The sequence below is a fragment of the Acipenser ruthenus genome, chromosome 33, assembly GCF_902713425.1.
Source record: "Acipenser ruthenus chromosome 33, fAciRut3.2 maternal haplotype, whole genome shotgun sequence".
Classification (NCBI taxonomy): Eukaryota; Metazoa; Chordata; class Actinopteri; order Acipenseriformes; family Acipenseridae; genus Acipenser; species Acipenser ruthenus.
In genome coordinates, this window is record NC_081221.1 from 8,120,214 (window position 1) to 8,144,660 (window position 24,447).

At 37.3% G+C, this 24,447-nt stretch overlaps 1 protein-coding gene across 7 annotated transcripts in view; it reads left to right on the forward strand.

The window, feature by feature from the left end:
- Positions 1–365: 365 nt before the first annotated feature.
- The window catches only part of gpatch8 (G patch domain containing 8), a 146,753-nt gene continuing 122,671 nt past the window's right edge, over positions 366–24,447 (forward strand). For 4 of the 7 annotated variants that reach the window (XM_034055616.3, XM_034055612.3, XM_034055617.3 and 1 more), the window contains exon 1: positions 457–501. Coding sequence is in view for 1 of the 7 variants with exons in the window: in XM_034055610.3 (XP_033911501.3) it covers positions 457–501 (45 nt within the window). In the remaining 6 variants the exon portion in view is untranslated. Of the gene's footprint in view, positions 502–24,447 lie in introns of all 7 variants that reach the window. The other 3 variants (XM_034055615.3, XM_034055611.3, XM_034055610.3) reach the window with 2 other exon arrangements.

Consider the following 24,447-nt stretch of genomic DNA (forward strand, 5'->3'; position numbering starts at 1 on the left):
AAAATGTTACATTTCAATGTACAGATTAAAAGTAATGTTGTCTTAATATCTACCGCTGTTCAGTTTTATTGTGTGCTACTGTCTTCATCGGAATTGGTCTGTAAATGAGACGTCCTGTCACTATAGCCCTACTACTGTATATAAATACTGTACACACTCACAGACACACTATTGATATTTAAATTTGAGCGTTGTTGCTAACTGTGCTTCTGTTGGTAGAACCTTGTGTCAATCACACATACGTTTCCTTTTCTATTGGTTGCATCTCGGATAGTGTTTTGGTTTTTCACGGAGCTCTGTGTTTGGAAAGGAAAGAATAATGGATAATATTTCAATCAATCACTAGAATCCTCGTTCTCTGATTGGTCTTGACGTGCGGTCTCTGCGTGGAGTGGGTGTTTCCTCGGCGGCAGGGACAGGCCGAGCAGAGAGACGAGAAGGAGCTGCGGCAGGAAAATGGCTGACAGGTTCTCTCGGTTCAACGAGGATCGTGATTTCCAGGTAAAACCTTGCTAAATAGCAGTACAGAATTGTATACAAGACCCCGAGAAGGGGCAGACCATTAGTACGAATGCAAAGCAAAATATTGTTGAACTATACTGAAATATGCAGCCGGCTGCGTATGTGAGTGGGTTGTGCGTGCTTAGTTTATATGAAGGAGGTTCATTCAGTATGTACGCCGTCCATAGTGTGTCTGACGCGATTTCGAGCGATATATATATATATATATATATATATATATATATATATAAAATATAGTGTGTATTTGTAGCATAATTGTCGTTGCTTTGTGATTTAAAGCAGAGTGATCAAGCAGTGCCAACATCAATAGCTTCCTTGAAATTTTGTGGTGAAGTGCATTAAACAGTGCGATAAAACCACTGTCCTGTGTACTGCTGCAGGCATCGAACAATGACAATTACAGTATACTACACACTTTCTTCATTTGTATACCGTTTATGTATTTACCATATGACTGTGCCTTAGCGTTACGCAATTTCCACAGCACAATCCTAACTGCTGGCTGCTGTGTAAGAGATACACAGTAAGCCGTTTTGACTTTGTTACGCACTGCAAAACAATGAGACGTGACTGTACTATCTAGATGTGGATGTACTATCTAGGTAGAGAATTGCTGCACGGCAAACTGTTTATCAGCGTCCTTTTCTTTTACTGTAATGCAAGTCTTACATTTTTACAAATACAATAAGGCAACTTTCCACTCCCCGTCTCTCTCTTTACTAACTTACTAGAGCCCCCTGATAATGTGTACGCCATTATTTGAACCAGACATTCCGGTTTCCACTCGCACCCATTCACACCCGGCGTGTTGGTGGCAGGATCCCCAAATGGAGGGACATCAGCTGTTTTAAGCAAATGGCATTGAGTTCGCCCTTTGCAGTGCGGATGCATTTGTGATCAGGGCCGTAGCCAGCCAGGAAAATTCACCGACGCACTTGCCCGTGCACGTGCCACCCACTCATATGAGGGCATTATTATATGTTGCTTATTTAAATACAAAAGTTTAAACAGGGTTTTTTTCCCCCGAATAAGATACTATTATAGAATTGAGTACCTGAGGTTCTAAATTTGCAGGACCTGTGTGGTTGTGTACAGTGCAGATGAGTAGCTTTTTCTTTGTAACATTCAAATTCAATATAAAAGACAATAAGAAATGTAGCAATAACAGAATATTTGTTATAGACCCCATATATTAGTTTTAAATCCTTGTCTATCAAACGTGAATTTTAACAGTGATGTCATTATCCAAATACCGAGATGTGATATTAATTATAAAGTCACATTCAACAATAAAATGAGCTAAACGTGTTGCCAAGACTCAGAGAGTTTAGCTGCGTGACAGTAGTTTAGAGGGCTGCAGCCTTTCAGCTGACCAGTCACTGTTTGGCTGTGTTCTGACTTATACTATGCATTTGACTTCTAATGTGATTGGCCAGCTGTGAGGCTCCTTTCAAACCACAGCCCTATGAACTCGACACAACCTCAATCATGCACTGTCTGAAATAGTGTTCTGCAATGCCGATACCTCTTTTAGGGAGTATCAATACGATAACACGCACAGTGTCATGATATTCAATACTATCGCGATACTTTGGATCTTATGGCCATTACATGTTAAATGGCTGCCAAATTCCTTTTTTTGCAAATACAAAGTGCATAAGAGGCTAACAATGCTACAGCATGGTGGAATGCTTGCTGTTTCTATATACACACACACAGCAATCCGTCATGTATTTGCCCGTCACATATCCACCCTGACCGTTTATCTGCCATGATCAATCTCTTCAGCACGTTTATTATTGAACAGAGACGATTAGTTCAGAGATTGTAGATCCTACCAAAGTTTTCGTACACTGTGTTGTATGTTCTCCGTGCGCAACCATTGCTGGTAGTGTCATGTGAGCTGTTCACTGTGTTGATATGTAAATAAATCCTGTTCGCCTGCGGGGGGGGGGGGGGGAGGGTGTATCCGCTTCAACCTCTGTCTCGCTCTCCTGTCTGTCACTCAGCAGCGAATGCACGCATCTACACGGCAGACGGCTATCCCGTCACACAAGCATTAATACCCTGTATCTTTCTACACAAGGGATTTAGGGGAGCTCCTATTCAAATAAAACTGGTAAGAAAACTTGGTATAAAAGACACCATATTCTTTATTTCTTACATATAAAAAGAGAACTCTGGCGTTTCGGCCAGCTTCAAATACTCTAAATCTTTAAATTCTTATATATAACAAAATAACACACAAATACTTTCCTTGAAGCAGACTTTTTAAGGCAGTAGTGAGGATTTGCTACCTGCCTGGAAAGTAGGTAGCAAAATGGTCTTATTCGGTAGCGGTTTATTCGACTAATAATTATATATAAAAATTAAAAAACACTTACCTACTGTTTTAAATAGACTGAATATCCCAAAGTATCATGTAGTAGGCCTATATTTAAATCAGAAAGTATTTATTGAAACCACCTTGTGCTCAACTAAGTAATGGAACTAATGCAATTCCTTGTCAAACTGTATTTTGTTTTATCCTTAAGTTCTACAAGAATGCAACCATATGTCATCTAAGCATTTGATATGCCATCAGTACAGTTAACCAGGTTATGTTTCATCGGTGCAAATTAAGTGGTACAAAATGACCCTCTTCACTGCGATTTCGGTAAATAAATCATACACACCTATAAAGCGATTTAAAAAAGTAACGTGTGCTACATTATTGTTGAATCCTGCATTGTGTGACCTTATAAATTTATAAGGTTACAATCACAACTGAGCTGTTTTGAAAATGAAAGCTAATTCCAGCACGGTACCGCTACATTTAAAAGTTTCATGCAACATGTTACACTAACTGCTTTGTTCATAAACATGTCCGCTCGCACCCTGCCTTTTCACTGCATTTAAGTGCTGTACAATTTTGAAGACAGTAATAACAGAATAAGGGATATCAACCAAGAAAAAAAATAACACGCTGGGTTAGTTTTATTAAACCGTGACATTAGATAGCTATGTGTGTAAGTTATAGTTTGTATAACATTGTTTGTTAAAGTACACGTTTCACTAGTTAAACAGAAGTACACAAGGTAGTGATAATCTATTATAAAAAGAAAACAGATAGTTAAATGAATGCACCTCAAGATCGTATTTCGTCTATTACTCGTACTGATAAACAAGGAAGACGTTATTTGGATTATGGTAATGTTATAGCTAGCTATTTACTCCTGCTTTTTCGTAGTAAGAATTGATAATGTAATAATTTATCAACCTATTATGTGTTCATTTTTAGCTTGGGTGAAACAAGGGTTAACACTATAACAAAACCAGAGGAGCCATTCTCCATGACAGAATTAAATTAACATTTTTTAGATACTGAATAATCTTAATATCCTGTTAGGTCATTGTCTGTTATCTTATAAAATCATAATGTTTTAAACAGTTATATAATTTTAATTTTGGTCTATAAAATAAACTTCGTACCTTTTAAATTGTATCCACGTTATCCAATATACGGTAATTATGTACGTGTTCACTCAGGGTCGGTCATATAAACTGCAGCGTAAGGTATCAGAAAAATGTTACTGCATAAAAAAACTAGTAGCAAAATGCTACCAAATATACGTTAACTTCGAGCCTTGGTTCAGATCTTTTAGAAAGTAAAACAAGTATAATGCTAAACTAGACTAGCCTGATTGATTCATCTACACTGTAAAACATTTCTTTTTAAACAAACACAGTAATATGTTACATTAGGGAATACACACAAACGTTGTATTCCTTAATTTTAAACTTTGCGTTCATTTTACAATTTTATCGTGTTAGGTATTTTGAAAATCACCATTTCCAAATAATTTAGTAGAATTAGTTCAGTGGATAAAAAAACGTATTTCTGGCAAAGAACTGCTTCTGATAGTACTAAAAACGCTGCTAACATGCACAGTTCAATAGTGAAAAATTCAGAGTTAAGCATTATATTTAATGGTACATTTCTAAAACAAACGGGCTGCTAATATAGATGCCTTCCTCTTACTTGCTATTAGAACAGAATTCTGTTTAAACGTATTCAAGCCAAATGTCTCTGTCAAAAGAAAAGTCTTTTGGTTAAAAATCTTGCAAAGAAAGTAAATTAGACAAAATACAACCACTGGCTACTATAATAAACTGTTTACTTCGTGTTGCTTTCATGCTGAACCTGCAGCCGTCTACACTGGCGCTCTTGCAGTGCGACTCTGCAGCTTTATAGGTCCTTTGCTTTCCTCTGCAGGTGAAGCGTCGCATTGCGTCGAAACTGATCTGCTGGCAATGAAGTCTGTGTTCATTCCGGTCTTTCCACCGCTCATGCATGCAATTCAAAACACAGGAGTTTCACAGCTGTCACATTACATGCACATAAAATACGGATTAACACAGAATCCAAAGAATATAAAAACATAGCTAACATTTTGACCTGCAGTAGAGTTTTAATGAAACGTCAGCAAATTATATTCTAGCAAATGCACTAAACAAGCTGATTAAATAAACAAGCATCAATAATCTCCCTTTTGATCAGCTTCTAGCGCATTCCTGTTATCTTTGCTGTGACTTTAAAAGTGATAATGACCAAATAAGCTCCGCTGTTTTCTACCTATACATTCCTAAAACGACAGTGATCGTCGCTTTACCGTCGCTACTTGGAGGTTGTAGCTACAACACTAACGGTTTCATAAAAGAAAGACTTCACCCTCGGTAAACTCGTCAAATAAAGTTAATAATAATTGCCATGACTAATTATGTGTTTGCATTGTAAGAGCACTACTTAAAATGCAGAGCGATTCATTTTATTCTGCCGCCTTCATTCTGCATGTTGTTCGCAGGAGTAGACAGTCTTAGTTAATTGTCTCGTTTCACTTTAATAAAAATAGTTGGCAAAAAACATATTTAAAGGCAGGTAGAACTGCCCTGAAACTCCAGATGTATTTTAAGTACAGATAAGTAGTTTTCAAATTTAGGATTAAGAAATGGTTCATTATGAGATTAAAAGTACATTTTTCACACTGGTATTTCCGTCACCAATCGGCTTGATGACGTCATAGAGTTGAACTGATTTTTGTACTTCTGACTGTTACCATTGGTTTTCGCGGTGTAGGGCGTGTGAGAGACAGCCAATTAAATTTATCATTATGCGCTGTCGATGTGTCCCATTTTGAGGAGCAGTGCTACAAAACAACAGCGATTGCTAGGTCCTGTAGTATCCAGCCTCGACTGAGAGTCGATGCGTATCCCACAGTTAGACCAAAGAAGGCATCAATGGTAGCGAAATCAAGACCATCTCGCAATAAATGTGTGAGCCTCTCGACAAAACACGGTGGGCTGAGCGGGTCTGATTTCAATACCAGCGAGGGCTTGTCTGCGGGTATGCCTGCTTACATGTCACCGTTAGATTTACTGGCCTCAGCTGCCTTTTCTTTGACCCACGAAGATGAAGACAGTAAGAACCTGGACCCCAGTTTTTCCACAGTATTCACTTCGACCCCCAAATTAAAGAAACGGTTACCAGATGGAAGATCAGCATTTCGAAAGAGAGAATTAAAGGCTGAGTAACAGTGTCATGTTGCCCCTTGCTTTATATGTATGTTTATGTAATCCGTACTTTAAATATTGTATATTAATTATTGTAACCTATATTCATTTTCATTGTTATTTTTTTTAATGTGTTTATGTACAATATTTGTCAGCAGACCCGGTGTGTATATTAATATTATTAAATAAGGATACAGTATGCAAAACATTAGAAAACAAACAAGCAGAAGTATGAATTTGTATTTAAAACTGAAATAGATCTACCATTGATGATGATGATGATGATGATAATAATAATAATACATAAGCCATTAAAATACTTCAAAATGCTTGTGCTACAGTCAGCACACAAGAATAATTTATGATACTGGTATGTCACATTACATACTATAAATATAGCTCTTACAGGTGTTACAGGAAATCTATGATGCTACTCCAATTACAACTGAAGGTGATGGATTAAATTAATTTAGTTTGAGAGCTGATGCTGGAGCTGAACGGAAGCATTTTCGTTTTTCATGGTTGCCTCCTGTAACTTACAATCAGATTTAGGGTTACTTTTTTTATTTTTTTAAATTTAGTCGTTGCCAGTTTAAAAAGAGGTTTGTCTCCAGACAGAACGTGTTTTACTAAGTAAGTGTTTGTGTTTCTCTCAAAATATGTGATAATTCAGTGCAGAGTGCAGTGCAGTGACTGCGTCCTTTCCACCATGAGAGTAAAGCGATCAATTATCTTTATATAGCTGTGTGACAGGATGGTTAAGTGGTGATGTCAGGCCAGAAGCAGGAAAGAAAGCAAAATCAAAACTGCTGCGGCTCTGTTTATTTACAACACAAAAATAAATAAAATATTTGAACAAAAACACTTGCTCACAGAGCAAAATAAAAAGATGAACAAAAACAAAATCTTGAACACAAAACACAGGTCAGGCTAGGCAATCGCCTTCACTTTTAAGCATACATTATGTCGAGCATGTTTAAGGCATGTTTATGTATGGTAAGTTAGTCTATCGGGGGCAAGCCCCCAAACCTCTACCTAAAATTACGTAATAATGTTCACAACCTGGGTCTTCCAAACTATTGTATAGAATTGTTAAAATGTGCATAAACTAGTCTGCTAAACAGCAGTTTACAAGCCGCTTGCACAAAGCTCTTTAGAATTTGAATATTAATAATCTGGGTTCGCTAAACTGTGACTACCAAGGGATTTTTTGTATTCCTTATTATTAGGCTGATATGTACTTCTTTCTAATCAACAGTATTACTTTGCCTCACCTTGTAAAAAAGTTGCTGACAAGCCTTGATTGTTTCAAAGCCATTTTAACACTTTAACTGACGCGACTATGGTGGTATGAACTGAGCTGTATGGTGTCGCTGTAGTCTGTAATGACAGTAAAGATTTTGAAGAGCACAGAGGCTATAGATATCAGCAGGACTTTGAAATTAATGTGTGCACGCAATGAGGGAGGAAATGCGTTTTATTTTGCGGCAAAGCAACATGTAAAAGGGCCTAAATAAATGTATTATTAGTTTGATTTTAACCAAGGCCTGTGACTCGAGTGCCTCATAGCTGGCTACGGACCTTGGTAATGTAAATCGGTGTAATTTCCCCACAAACATTCTGACTTGTCCAAAGCCAAGTTTATTTATCACTGCCTGTTTGGAGTTTGTGGCTTTGCATAATAATGCTGCAAGTCATAGTTCTAGTTCAAGGAGAATATTCTGTACCTTCCTAATGGTAGCATTAAAGGACATACAGTAAAGCTAATAAAATAATCTTGCATCTATATCAAATCCATATAAATGTCACAATTACATTTACACATACCTAGAGAAGCTGTTACGCAGTGATGAGGAATCCTGTTTTGAACATTCCTTGGCAGAAGTGTTTGAGGGGACCTGAATCTGAGGGTGACCTACTTAAGTTATGGCCTCTGATTTCTAGTCAAAATGAAGACTATAGAGACCATATGGTCGTCCAAAAGGGATGGATATTTGTTAAGACTTTATTGCATATACTGTACTGTAGGTCATGGTAATGGCATTTTTATGGTACTGATTGCTCTAATTTTGTATTTACAGTTGTGACTGGGGATGTATATGTTATTGACATACTTGTTTCAATGTATTTTAACATTTAGCACACAAGAGGATTACTATCTCCTCTAACTGAAGGGCAAGCACATTTGTTGCACAGTGTTATAGTCAATAAGGAATACGAGTGTGGGCTGCCCAGGACACGTGAGCTGTTGCTGGGAATATTTTTTTTTTGGCCCCAGCTGGGCCCATTTCTTTGCCTGGCTCCCAACCATAGCTGTCAACTACTTTTACAAAAACCCGCCCACTAGATGGCGACTGACATTTATTTAGCCCTTACATCCTTGTGAATACATATAACAGGATTATAATCAAAGTCCCTTAACCTCCTTGTACTCGGGTTTCGGTCTCTGTAAGTCGCCTTGGATAAAGGCGTCTGCTAAATAAAAACAAATAATAATAAAAAATTATATTGGTTTAAATTATTTATTTATTTATTTATTTATTTATTTATTTATTTAATTAATATAGCGTTGACGAGGCTGTTCACGGCTTCATTGTATAATGATAAAATGTCGTTCGCTTCCGCTAACAAGATGGCAGCAGTATTTTTAGTGGTTATTTGCATTACTATTATTATTATTATTATTATTTGTTTATTTAGCAGACGCCTTTATCCAAGGCGACTTACAGAGACTAGGGTGTGTGAACTATGCATGAGCTGCAGAGTCACTTACAATTACGTCTCACCCGAAAGACGGAGCACAAGGAGGTTGAGTGACTTGCTCAGGGTCACACAATGAGTCAGTGGCTGAGGTGGGATTTGAACCAGGGACCTCCTGGTTACAAACCCTTTTCTTTAACCACTGGACCTCACAGCCTCCTGTTTACCCCTCTTGTTTTTGCAAAAAAATATTTTTGTTGGGTTACTGAAGTAATACTTTAGTTTGAAAAAGAAAAGAAAAAGAGAAATAAGACATTTGATAATTTATTAACGAATAAAACTTAACATATTGGACAACTAAATTTGAAGACAAGCTGTCGAAATATTTTATACATTTCCTTTTAGTATTGCTACATAGTTTACAATTTAGTGTTTGTTTGAGTTATATATATATATATATATATATATATATATATATATATATATATATATATATATATAAATAAATACATTCATATATTTAATGGCATGTAAGGCAATCAATCGATCAATTACACATGCATTCGAGTTTTTCTTTGTAGCAACTTCTATACACTTAAGTTTTAACTACATTTTATATTAGTTTAAAATACTTATTTCCCAGTTTATGAAAAAGTTGTTAAATGCATTAAAAATATTCAGTAGCTTATTTGTTCTACCTGTAGAACATAGTATGACTTAAAACAGTTCTTATTGAAAACAAGCACAAATAAACAGTTATTTCTCGAAATGTCCCATGTTTGACTGGCATGTAAAACACGTCGCTGTTTACCGACCTGCTCACTAATAGCACAGCTATAACCACAACCAGGTTTAATTTATGATATAATGTATTAACTGATTGAGGGTATTCTAAAGAGTGACACATGTAATGCATCAATCAACGTTTATAAAAGAAATAGAGACGGAAATTAAACCGGAAGGTTCGACATTACAAATTAATAAGGCAGAATATTTCACAAAAGCATCGCTTAACTTTAAAAGATACCTTGTGAGCTATATAACCCTGTCCGACATCATCAAAAAGACGCAAAAAACAGGTCTCTAGTCGTTTTTTCTCCGGAAGAAGCTGAGAGAACCATTCAATGGCAGTGAGACCGATAGGAGCCGAGAGAAGCCGAAAAAAGCCGAAAAAAAGGCATATCTCATGAATACCGATAGCCCTGACACCGCATAGATAACACGGACATAAACAAACAAGATAGCTGCTTCTGCATCCAGCGCTCAAAGAACATCACAGACATTTGCAGAGCTTTTTTTAGATGTTATAGTAATAAAGTAACGACTTGTATCGCATTATTGAGGAGTTTGGTGATAAAACGAGTGATCAAGAGATGATTTATCAGTATGTACTATTAAGAGATATTTGAAAAATATAGCGAACAAGGGGTGAGGCGGGGCTGGAGATGCAGTACTGAGTGTCCTGTTGATATGCAGTGCCTTTAAACCTGTTTTACTGTGAAAAAAAATACTTTTAAACAATGCGTCTAAAATAAACTCCGTGTGTGAAAATAAATTGGACCTGACGCGCCTGAGACATGCTGAATAAATGGACTGCAAAGGGTTAAAATGATAAACTATGATGCCATGTCTGTGAATAAGGTCAGCTTTGAGACAGTGTGACACCTATAGAAAAATGTACAATTGCAGATTGTTCTGCATTCTTTTAACACACCAAGTGCACCCATCAACGGGCTAATAGATCTATGGGCATAGTTATCGGAAAATAGCAAGAATATCATATGTTTACTCAGTGCTCAAAGTATGCCAAAATCCTTAGGGGCATCTTTCTCCTAGACTTCAAAATTTGGTAGTCAAAAACAAATTTAGGGGTCAACTAAAATATTCTTTGTTCTATAACTCCAGCTATTTTGTAATGCATTGTTCTACTGATACTAAAATAAATGTGTACAATCAGTGTTCATATAAAAAATGTACCAACTATTTAACAACCAGACATTTTTCTCTATGATAAAAAAATAAACATCCATCTTTCATGGTAGACTGCAAAAAAAAAAGCATACTGCAAAAAAAAAAGCATATTGAAAGTTGAACATCCCTCACACAGAAAGCAAAGAAGAGTTTTGACTGACAGCCAAAAGATATACCAAAATACCTGATGCTGGGAGTTGCACTAGTGTAACAACAAAAGCAGAGATGGAAATAAGACTCTTATTGCATTGCAGTTTCTCCCATTCCAGGTTTTACTACGAACTTGATTCGCCACACTATAGGTAACAAGCGCAGGTGAATCTTATTAAACTCGTAGTGAAACCAGGAGTGATCAAACTGCAATGCAATGGGAGTCTTATTTCCATCCCTGAAAAGTGTAACATATTTAAAGAATTTACATACTGAATAAGAAATATTTAAAAATTGTTATAACTTATATTATTTCACCAGGGTTTGTAAATTATAAATTAGTAAACAAACAGACAGACAAACAAAGATGATACTGGACTGGTACAAAAACACTTGATATGAAATCAAAGCACAACTACAGCAAAATGATATGAAGGCCACTTTTTAATTTGGTTAAAATTCACTACTACATATTCTTTTGGTATATTATTATTATTATTATTATTTATTTCTTAGCAGACGCCCTTATCCAGGGCGACCTTACAATTGTTACAACATATCACATTATACATTATTTCACATTATACAGATATCACATTATTTTTCCATACAATTACCCATTTATACAGTTGGGTTTTTACTGGAGCAATCTAGGTAAAGTACCTTGCTCAAGGGTACAACAGCAGTGTCCCCCACTGGGGATTGAACCCACAACCCTCCGGTCAAGAGTCCAGAGCCCTAACCACTACTCCACACTGCTGCCCGGTATAGTAAGCAAACTTGTTACATTTGCAGACAACACAAAAACAGGAGGAGTGGCAAACACTGTTGCAGCAGCAAAGGTCATTCAAAATGATCTAGACAGCATTCAGAACTGGGCAGACACATGGCAAATGACATTTAATAGAGAAGTGTAAAGTATTGCATGCAGGCAATAAAAATGTGCATTATAAATATCATATGGGAGATACTGAAATTGAAGAAGGGAACTATGAAAAAGACCTAGGAGTTTATGTTGACTCAGAAATGTCTTCATCTAGACAATGTGGGGAAGCTATAAAAATGGCCAACAAGATGCTCGGATATATTGTGAGAAGTGTTGAATTTAAATCAAGGGAAATAATGTTAAAACTTTGCAATGCATTAGTAAGACCACACGTAGAATATTGTTTTCAGTTCTGGTCACCTCTGGTCACCTGGTTACAAAAAGGATATTGCTGCTCTAGAAAGAGTGCAAAGAAGAGCAACCAGAATTATCCCGGGTTTAAAAGGCATGTCGTATGCAGACAGGCTAAAAGAATTGAATCTATTCAGTCTTGAACAAAGAAGACTATGCGGCGATCTGATTCAAACATTCAAAATCCTAAAAGGTATAGACAATGTCGACCCAGGGGACTTTTTTGACCTGAAAAAAGAAACAAGGACCAGGGGGTCACAAATGGAGATTAGATAAAGGGGCATTCAGAACAGAAAATAGGAGGCACTTTTTTACACAGAGAATTGTGAGGGTCTGGAACCAACTCCCCAGTAATGTTGAAGCTGACACCCTGGGATCCTTCAAGAAGCTGCTTGATGAGATTCTGGGATCAATAAGCTACTAACAAGCAAACGAGCAAGATGGGCTGAATGGCCTCCTCTCGTTTGTAAACTTTCTTATGTTCTTACCTGTATATCACATGTGCTTCGTCAAAAAACCTTCTATTAATATTACTGGTGGTGCATTTTCATGCTCAGTTTTAGTGTCTAAAACAACTATTCAACCAGTGCTACATTTCTGGACATTTTAGGTTAGCTAGTGTGCTGTCATCATTGGTCGCAGCTTTCTCAGCTGCCGTTATTACAAGCTGTTGCTGTGTCAAAAAAAAAATCACGAGCACATTTGTGATTTATTGTTTTGTTTATCTAGAGCAGTATGTGGCAAATGCACACAAGTTGATAAGCGTTACATCTGTGTGGATTGTGCTAACAGTATGTTTCCCTGAATGCGCATTCCTGTTACACAATGGGAATGGAGTTAATTTAATTGTTATTTTGTATAAATAATTATGTTGATTTTACAATTGTGTATGTAGACCTACATATAACCGGTTTACAGCTGGTTACAATCATTTCTTTTGAAATTTTTATTTTTTTATGTTATTTTTGTAAGTAATGACTTCGTTTTTTCAATTTTTTTTACGTACACATATAGCAGTTTACACTATCTTCTTTTGAAATGTTTATTTTATTATAGTTCACTTTTTACTAATTTCGAAAATAAAGCCCTTTATGTTTATTTTTTCATTTTAAATACGATGTTTCTGCTATGCAAATGTTAGATATGATGTTCATAAATAAAACTTTAGAGTTGAATCTGATAGTTTGTTTCATTTTCATATCAAAGCTGTTTAAAATGTACCTGTGATAATGACTACTGCTGGCAGTTCTAGGTAGTAGCATAAACCTGGCAAGTTCTAGTGTTAAACTCTTTTAAACCAGCTGTGTGTTTGAAACGAATGGTTTGGGGGTTTTGTTCGGATATCTAAACTTTTTTGTGGTTTAGTGTTGTTGACTTGATGGTACGATCACTCTCTTTATTAAAAAAAAAAAAAATCCTGAAAATCCATTTCACAGGTACCATTTTACATCCTGCCGTCCTCGTCACATGACGTGTAAGCTTTGTATTTTTGGCAGCTCACAAAGTAACCAAAAAAAAAAAAGTAACATGGCATTTGTTTCCTGGCAGCGCTACCATATGTCCAAGAGGTGTTTTTTTTTTTCACGGCACTCATACCATCACTGCTACCACCCAGGGTCCTGCTCGTGAAGCTGTCTGTATAATGCAGTTGTTTTAACCCAGGTTTATGCTGTGTAGGAAAGGCGAGCCACTGTTGCATTATTTATTCATCTCCCAGATGGACTCAGTAACCCAGATGAATTTCCTCTAATTCAGATTAGAGCTGACCTTCTGCCTCTGGGTTCAAGTTGCAGTGGTTGCAGTGGTGATAGGAAGAGGCTGTATAAAGCACTGTTTAGACCGCATGTAGAGTACTGTGTCCAGGAACAGTGTGGCCCTGGAGAGAGTCCAAAGAAGATCAGTCGGACTAATCCCAGGGCTTTAAGGACTGAGCTGAAAATAGGCTGAAATAATTAAATCTGTTTAGCTTGGAACAAAGACGAATTAGGGAGGACGTCATTTAACCCTTTGCGGTCCATTTATTCAGTGCGTGTCAGGCGCGTCAGGTCCAATTTATTTTCACACGCGCAGTTTATTTTAGACGCGCTGTTTAAAAGTATTTGTTTTTACAGTAAAACAGGTTTAAAAGGCACTGCATATCCAGGACCCTCAGTACTGCATCTCCAGCCCCACCCCACCCCTCGTTCGCTGTTTTTTTCACATACCTCTTGATAGTAGTGCATACCGATAAATCATCTCCTGATCACTCGTTTTATCACCAAACTCCTCAATAATGCGATCCAAGTCATTATTTTATTACTATAACATCTAAAAAAGCTCTGTAAATTTTTGTGATATTCTTTGAGTGCTGGATGCAGAAGCAGCTATCTTGTTTGTTTTTTCGGCTTCTCTCGGCTCCTATCGATCTCACTCTGCCATTGAATGGTCTTCTCAGCTTTTTCCGGAGAAAAAACGACTAGAGACCTGTTTTTTGCGTCTTTTTGATGATGTCGGATAGGGTCCGACATTGGACTGGAAAGGGAAAATTGCAATGTCGGACCAGGTCCGACATAGGACCGCAAAGGGTTAAGTATTTAAAATCTTAAAGGAGTCAGTATAGCTAACACTACTCAATACCTTAAGCGCAGCACAGAAACCAGGACCAGAGGACTCGGTGGTAAACCTTAGGACCGGGGTTGGGATCAATTTCTGTTTTTAAATTCCAATTCCATTTCCAATTCCTTTTTAAAATTCCCATTCCCATCACAACAATTCTGTCTCTAAAATAATAGAATTGATTTTAAAAAGGAATTGGAATTGGAACTGAAAAACAGGAGTTGACAACAACCCTGCTTCAGGCAGAGGCAAGGAGACACAGACAGTGGGGAGGGTATGGACTCAAGCCGTCCCGACTCATTAATATCTCAACTGGCTGTACAGAGTCTGGATGAATCGTAGCAATGTGCGTGCCCTGAGAACTAAGATTATGCAGATTTTAGTCGGGATGTCTTCAGATTTGAAGATTGAACATGTTGAATGTTTTTCAGACGCAGTTTTGTTCAGATGTGATCAGTCTGTCTGTGTGCGGCGGTTGCCGACCAAGACTGACTGAGACCGATTAGTCATAAGGGTGTCAATCAATGATGAAGCAGGTTTAAGTGATGTAGCTTGTCATGTAACTTGTCATACAAGACAGCTTTAGTTCCACAGGTAAACATACATTAGTCTTGAATTGCTCCGAGTGTCCCGAATTCAAAAATACCAGATATATGCACATTTGAATAGTTTTTTTTTTTTAAGGTGTTTATTAATCAAAGGTAAATGATAATAAAAAGGTAAATTGATCAGTCTTCTGGCAGCCTATATTTTCTTACTGCGCTAAAACAGAAGTAACCGGTGCGTCAATCTCCAATAGGTCTGTGACAGAGTGGTTGCCTTGCACAGGTGTGGTGACGACACGGACCAGGAACACAAAACCAAGTAATGGCGGGACAAAACTGGTGCGCAACGGCGTTCAGTGTTTTATTAAATAATAACAAAACAAAAGATTTAAACAAACAAAACACTAAACAAAAGGGCATGTTGGCTAAACAAATAAGTATTGTGCTGGTGTATAAACCAGCACGCTTAGCAACTGTTATATTTTCAGTACTTTACCTCCTGTCTCTATTCTCGTTCTCCAACTCTGAACACCCTCACCCTGAGCGCAGACAGCTGCAGGCTTTTATATTCTGGCCGAGGGGTTAACGAGCTATTAATTATCTTATTACCCCTTGGTCATAGTCTGCACGAGTTTAATAAGGATGCATGATTGTCAGCTAGTTCAATAAATCAGTAGCTGATCAGTCACGCATCCTCAAGAGGTTTTTAAAATATATACACAAAACAATAACAAATAATACTGGCTTTCGCCGTCATATAAATATATAAATCATAATATAAATAAATAATAATAAACAAAGGGGCGGGACACTCTTCCACAAGGTCACAAATCACAAGCCCCTAGATCCACACGTTGAGAAAAAAATGCCAAAGTCAAATAAAAATCAACAGGTTGGATTTTATTTTCGACATGCTAAAGTGTAGTAGACAAACTATACAAAGTCAAACACTGCCTGAAACGTTTGCACGGTGTAAATGGTCAATAGCTAAAAATAGGCGAAGCGCTTCTTTTTGGTTGCCTCGTGGCACTGTCTCTGCCGTCTAATCAGCATACGATGCCATTCATAATATGGGGGTCGCTATATTGGGCTAAGTTACTACAAAAATATGCACAGGGCAGTATTAATTACATTTGCATACATAGTAATCACCAGTATCTAGTTGTGGTCAGTAATTCAGTGTGCGACACCCAGTCGGGGAAAATCTCAATTGTGGCGTCAAACCAAAACTGAGCACAACTGATCTCATAATCCGTGCATACTCAGATGAGATGAGTCGGGACGACTTGAGTCGGGCTGTGTGTGGCAGGCTTTAGTCCCAACTTGACAGTTCTGAGATCAGTCGGCTACTAGGAACCGGACAAGCTTAGATGGGCCAGATGGCCTCCTGTTGTTCGTAAATGTTCTTGCGTAACCACATTCAGTATACAGTAACCCTTTACTGGTGCTCATCACATTGAATAAGAAATTGTGGGTTTCTTTTTGTTTGACATGAAAGGAACTACTAGTAGTGTCTCACCTAGACGGTTATAGCTGGAGGCTAATATCCTCTATTTCAGGGGTACTCAATTATTTTAGTGAAGGTCCAAAAGTCTTGGTTACAGCAAGGTCAAGGTCCGGAGCACATTTTCACTCCCATCCCCATACTGACAAACAAACACAGAGCTGCACAGATAGTTTTACACATGTTGTTGGTTTGAGAGGTCTTCACTAGGTTTAAAGGTGTTTTTGAGGGAGTCATTTTTACTGCTGCCTTTACTGACTTGTTACTGCATGAGTTCTTTCCCTGCCATAACCATAACATTGTATAACTACTGTATTCTTATGTGTCTGTGTTAGCAGAGCCAAACATTTGTATTTCACCATTGCAAAAACAAAGCAAATTGTAGCAAACAAAACTGAAGCACAAGAAGAAACAACTGAAAAATCACTGTGCTTTCTCTTTTCAAGTGAATAAAAAATAAAAACACTTTGCAAATAATAAATACAGTAATTTTACATTCAGTACATTTATAATTGGCAAATACTCACAGTAAGTGGGAGAAGTGGCAGGTCCTCAAGGGCCTCGAGTCACAGGTGAGCTCAGCAAGGGCAATACAGAGACTCACAGATTTGCATCAGTCAGAACAGAATGCTGATATTTGTTAATGTTTGTCTTGGAGAACAAATGTCCGCACACAATGTGATCTGCAGATACTTCTGACAGGAAACATTTTAACTGTACCCTGTCTGCTGTATGTTTTTTGGAATCCTCGCATTATTATCTGCCCAATTATAAGAACATAAGAACATAAGAAAGTTTACAAACGAGAGGGGGCCATTCAGCCCATCTTGCTTGTTTGGTTGTTAGTAGCTTATTGATCCCAGAATTTCATCAAGCAGCTTCTTGAAGGATCCCAGGGTGTCAGCTTCAACAACATTACTGGGGAGTTGGTTCCAGACCCTCACAATTCTCTGTGTAAAAAAGTGCCTCCTATTTTCTGTTCTGAATGCCCCTTTATCTAATCTCCATTTGTGACCCCTGGTCCTTGTTTCTTTTTTCAGGTCAAAAAAGTCCCCTGGGTCGACGTTGTCTATACCTTTTAGGATTTTTAATGTTTGAATCAGATCGCCGCGTAGTCTGCTTTGTTCAAGACTGAATAGATTACATTCTTTTAGCCTGTCTGCATATGACATGCCTTTTAAACCCGGGATAATTGTGGTTGCTCTTCTTTGCACTCTTTCTAGAGCAGCAATATCCATTTTGTAACGAGGTGACCAGAACTGAACACGATATTCTAGGTGAGGTCTTACTAATGCATTGTAAAGTTTTAACATTACTTCCCTTGATTTAAATTCAACACTTCTCACAATATATCCGAGTGTCTTGTTGGCCTTTTTTATAGCGTCCCCACATTTAGATGAAGACATTTCTGAGTCAACATAAACTCCTAGGTCTTTTTCATAGTTCCCTTCTTCAATTTCACTATCTCCCATATGATATTTATAATGCAATTTTTTTTGCCTGCATGCAATACTTTACACTTGTCTCTCTTAAATGTAATTTGCCATGTGTCTGCCCAGTTCTGAATGCTGTCTAGATCATTTTGAATGACCTTTGCTGCTGCAACAGTGTTTGCCACTCCTCCTATTTTTGTGTCGTCTGCAAATGTAACAAGTTTGCTTACTATACCAGAATCTAAATCATTAGTGTAGATTAGGAATAGCAGAGGTTACCACTGGTTACCTCGCTCCATGTTGAGGTTTCACTTCTAATCAGTACATTCTTTTTTCTACATGTTAACCACTCCCTAATCCATGTGCATGCATTTCCTTGAATCCCTACTGCGTTCAGTTTGAGAATTAATCTTTTATGCAGGACTTTTTCAAAAGCTTTCTGGAAATCTAAATAAACCATGTCATATGCTTTGCAATTATCCATTGTCAATGTTGCATCAATTTCTTCATCTTTTATTGAGGAACACATATTAAAGATTTCTTCCACATAGTGATAGTATCAGTAGTTGCGGTGGGCATGACAGTTGCACGCACACCAAGCCTCGTTTTCAACCAAACATGGCCGCTGCGTGAATAAGGCGTATACAATTGGCATACTCATTGCTAAGCTTTGCACACATAGCACATTTTGGTGGATGGTGGAATGATGCGATATCTTATCGTGTCCGGTTCTGTCTGTTGCGCTTGCAAAGTGAGGTTTTGTACAGACGACGAGTAGTATAGTATGGTGCTATACTTTGTCCTTTCCCTTAGTCAGGATTACCAACAGTAACACAAACACGTGTTGACTCGTATGTGTTTGTAAAAAGAGCATTATATTGCATTGGGGCTGCTACGATTAAATTGAATATCGATTCCATTCCTCATTTATATACATCAATATAAATATTGGATAATCGATTCAATAATTACATTTTTTGTAACGCGTATAGTTAATAACATTATTTAAGTTTATCAACAAAATTGCACCGAACGCCCTGCCTTGCTATTTACAGTATTTCTGCTACAGAGAAGCAGTGGGTGTGCTCTTTTTTTCCTGCTCGTGTTATCTAGCATCTGATTTGCTGGTCTCATGCTACCAGCGAATCCGTTTTGAAAATGCTTTGTAATTCACTGTATAAACAAACAAACAAAAAGCACGCCACCTTGAATCCAGAGCAGGACGATAGGCTTGTATTCCTGGCAAACAGCCTCTAAATAAGTTGTGCACATTGAAGAAAACTGACTGTGTCAATTTTGGAGTAAGGATCAGCTAGCGGATATGAATGTAAGTAAATCGATTTATTATTAGGTTATGTGGTATGGTATTAACAAGATGCTATGCGTGATACTGCAGCTGTCACTGAATAAAAAGACGGTTTTCATAAACTGTGTCTAGTTTATATAGATTACATTCCAAAACTACTGTAATGTGTTTGTAATAAATATTTTAGTAACACCCCTGTAGTATGTTAAACTTGCATTAGGCTTGTTGTGAATGTGTGCTCTTTTTTTATTTATTTATTTATTTTTTTCCTCCTGATGCTACCCGGGCGTAATTACCCCTCACATTCAATTGCTGTGCACAAGCTTTTACTTAACTGCAATGATATTAAAATAATGTCACGGGAAGAAGAATGCACAGAAAATGTGTGGTACAATCATCGATATTTACTCGAATGATTATATTTTGTGTGCCCAATTAATCGATTGCTATTTTGAGGCTTAACTGACAGCCCTATATTGTATGTTTTACCGGTAATATTTTCTGAACTCCATAAGATATGAAAGTTGTATCTTAATTGTGTATTTTCAAACAAATTGCTAATGATGGTTGTTTTATTAGCTATGGAGAACGGATATGTTGACACTACAAAACAGGCCACAGCAGCCAATGTTTCACTTAATTTGAACTGCTAATACTGTTGACGTGTTGTACATTTTATTTAGTTCATAGCTCACAATGAGTATCTGCTATCGCAGCGACACACCTACTGTACCCTCACGTACTACACTCCCATAAGAACTATGTTGTCTGAAAAAATCACAGCATTTAAAATCATGTAAATGCAAGTAAAATCATAGATTGTCATGTGACTTGGCAGTCCGGTCAAAATGTACTTGCAGTCCGGATTCGGACCGGAGCCCACCTATTGAGTACCCCAGCTCTATTTAATGACATTTAATGTCATTGACATTTTAATTGTCAGGTTTAATACAAACTTGTCACCAGGGCGTTTTGCAGTAATAAAGGTATACTTAGTTATCTCCACAGGAAAAATATACATCTGACAACAATTTTTAGATTAATCTGGAAAACAGATCCATTGTGACCTGAATTTTTTATAGTTCTTTATCACTTTCCTGCCTAAATAGAATGACCTTATACACTATGCATAAGACCACTTTCTGTTTTAGCGCTTGTAGTTTGACAACCTTAAATCAGAAATTAAAACCCAGCATATCCGCATTAAGGCCTTGCATAGCTGTTTCCAATGATTAACTTGTCTTTTGCTGTGGAATGTATTGAATTTTTTTTATATAGGCCGTGCCCCCCAAAAATCATGAACAAAAATCATAAACATTTACAATAAATATTTTTAAACTGCCAATTTCGAAGTGAGATCTAGAAAAAATATGAAGACACATTTGCAAAATTGAAGATTTCAAATAAAAAAAATCAGATTTTAAATATCTTCTACCGTTGAGGAGCTACAAGATTTTGTTCAAGCCATGGTCTGTATGACAAAATGGCCCTGTTTACAGGCACTGTCAGCTATTTTATGGAAGTAGTCCAGACTAAGCAAAATATCACAAAGTACGTTGCCAAATCATATGTAAAATCTTTTATTTATTCATATATTTCAAGGTTAAAAGTACAAAATGCAGTTGTTTTTAATTGTTCAATAATTTCATTATGAAGAGAAAAATCATATTTATATACAAATGTTGTAGAATTCAATATAACCACGAATAGCAAATAGTCTATAGAAAAATGAACTTTTACAATAACAAAAAGTATTTAAAAAAAAAAAAAACAAGCTATAAATGGCGACAAAAAAGTAAACCTAACTATATTGGGTTACTGCGATAAATGTGGCCACCACTGTAAAGCAAACAAATAAATCAATGCATTTTCATTTTTGGCATATAAACATAATATATTGGATATTTTCTGACTTTATATAATTTTGCATTATGAAGAGAATCATATTTATACAAAAGTTATATAATTCAATATGACCACGACAGCAAATACACTTTTTGGTTATTGGGTATAGAAAAACAAACTATGGTGATCACAAAGGAGTAATCGAAAAAATAATGGGGTGATGGAACAAATAAGTAAATAAATAAGTGATGTAGTATGGTGTGATGCGTTTAAGTGTATCATCAAACATTGAGCATGTTTGATAACTCTGTATTCCGATGCTGCTAAATCAGTAGTCCTGACATGATATCTGAATACTGCAATAAAGATGGAGACTGTAAAAAGCCATTGCAGTCTTATTTCTGCTCTCAATCTCGTAATTTTGTGAGAAGAATCTAAAATCTTTATTCTCACACAATCTCCAAATTCACATTAATGTTTATTCGTGTTTGATCTTGTATTTCGAGCTGTAGCCTGGAGGGTAATTTTTATTCTCATCTCATGTGAAGAAATGACTTAACTATGCAAAATGGCTGGCTGTGTTACTTGCAACACAAGAGCATGTGAAAATTAAGCCCTAATTTTTGTGTACGATTTTGTTGGGGGGTCATAAAAAAGCTTCCTGTACTTTCCTGTAATTTGACGACCACTAAATATCAAGAAAGAGAAATGATAATGCCTTTAAAACGGATCTGTCCATAGCCAAAAAATAAAACTTGGTAAAGGCTGGTGCTGTAAGCTGAGAACAGAATACTGAGTTCTGCTACTTGTAAATAAGAGGTATGGAATAGTGCAGTATGGGAACAAGATGACAGAGGAGTGCTCATTAATCGTATTGTATCCTCCTGCCAAAGCTCACCAGATGCTGTACTCTGCCTTGGCATCACTGGTCAAGACACACTATTCATCCACCTGGAGCAAGGCTGAACTCAGCGCTGATACAGTCCAAAATGGGGTTTAGCCTCCCTACCTTACCTGTGTACTGTACATTCTGGGGCAAACCCCTTTTCCATAACTGTCCACTGTTGAAATTGGTAAAGCTGTGGTTATGGATTCTGTTGTAATAGCTCCGGATGAGCAAGGTACAAAAATCATGCTCTGTAGAACCCAAGCTGGACTTGACCCAGTCTGTACATCATAGGTAGGAACTGAGGAACTGGCTGTAGCGACAAAGTTTGGCTGATTTGGAGAATTTATCTGATGAATAGCAATCATCATACATTATGGTTTAATGGCCAAGCAAGAACATACATGTACCCAGTATGGTACAGTTTCTGTGATGGTTATCATTGGTTGGACTGCTTTTCAGACACAACTTTTAAAGATCTGTTCCAAGCCATGATGTAAGATTGAAATTATTTTGTTGTTTTTGTTTTTCATAATCTCGATAGAAAGAAGTTTGGTTTTAGCAGTTGGACAGAGTGATATATATAACTGCTGTCACTTACCAGGCCAAGTTACTAAAAATCTTGAGATTTATTTTTCTTTCCAGACTGCGTCCTTAAAGTGTTTGGCTTCCTTTTCCTTCATGCCTCTCCCACAGCTGTCATACAGCTTCCTGTGAGCGAGTCTCAATGTCCCTGGCCTGCTTTAGCTTTTAAAACTGCTGCTGTGTGGTGTCGTGACCCTGACTAGCACCCAGTCTATAGCATTACACACTTCCATTGTCACTCACGAATGTACAGTAGCTTCAACACGTTTTAAAAAAGCATTTCCATATTTTACGTGAACCATATAAGTGGAAGACTCAAAGACTGCTGGAAATATTAGCTTTAAGGGTGTTTCTTCTAAAATGTTATCAGTACACAAAACACCATCAGTGTAAACAATGGGAAAAGGAGGTACTATTTTTCCTTTGTTTATGTTTTTGTTTTGCTTTGCACTCAAACAGGGCCTTTTGTGTGGTAGGAGGATTGCTGCTTAGTGCACAGTGATCAGAAAACTTCAAGAAGTAAAGGTCTAACTGCAACTAAAACTACCTTAGCTAACATAAACAAACTAGTAAGACAAAACTGTCTGGCTTCTCTGTGAGTCAGAGTTGTTGGTACAGTACAGTATAGTGCTGCAGGAGGTGATGATAATTTAAACCAAGGTCCTGTCTGCTCTGTGGACATTACAAATCCATCGGCTTCTTTCGTATAAATTACAAGAGAAAGGGAGAAACTGCCAGCCAGCATAGGTGATGGAATTTGTCCAGCAGGCCTTTTGTTACACACAGCCTGTAATGTGGAAGCCAAATTAGTTGTGGCTTCTCAGAAAAAAGATGACAAAGATTAGGGCTGAAGAAGACATTAATTATGTGCCCCACTGTTTGGGAACTTGCTGTCAGGCACAGAGCTGTGAGAACAACCTCACCAGCCTGATTGATTGTTATGTCCCGAGGCTTGCAAATTGTTTGTCTTATGATGTTTTTAAATCAAAATTGTTTGTGTGTGGTATGCTACCAGCTTCAGACTGTGATTCAAAATATGTTCCCAGTCACCCAATCTATAACCACTACAGTCATTGGTTACAGCTGAGTTGAAGACACTGTGCCGCTGGTGCAGCAGTTTTTGAGGTTTGAGAAGTGTTGGTGTGTTTCTTGTCCCCTGCTCCTGCATTGCTTGTGGGGTGGCAGCAGCTGTGCCACAGTGCCTGAAGCAAACAAGTCTCTTGTAATAGCCATCCTGTCTTTGTTTTGAGGTCAGGGTGTGGGAGATTTATTTTCCTTCATTCATCCCTGCCCTTTATAAATAATCTCAGATATGGATCAGTTAAGTACTATATTGTCTATGAATAGTATTTTGTATTAGAACCCACCTAAGTTCTTGTTTGTATTTTTACAGCTCCTTTTTGATTTGTGTCTCATATCGTGCTTACCAGACAGTTTGGATTCCTGATGATAAAAGCCGAAACATCTGAGATTGATATACAGTAACTGTATTACAATTGTAATTGTAATGTAATGTGATTGTGGATTTGTACAAGAAAAAAAATAACCCTTAGTTGAATATTTGTTTTACAAAGCAGCCTCCCTTGCTCAGTCCTCGTTTCTCAGAGACTATTTGAGATACTCCGGTTAAAGACTGAATACTACATATATCAGTGACTTGACATTGCCAGCTGACACA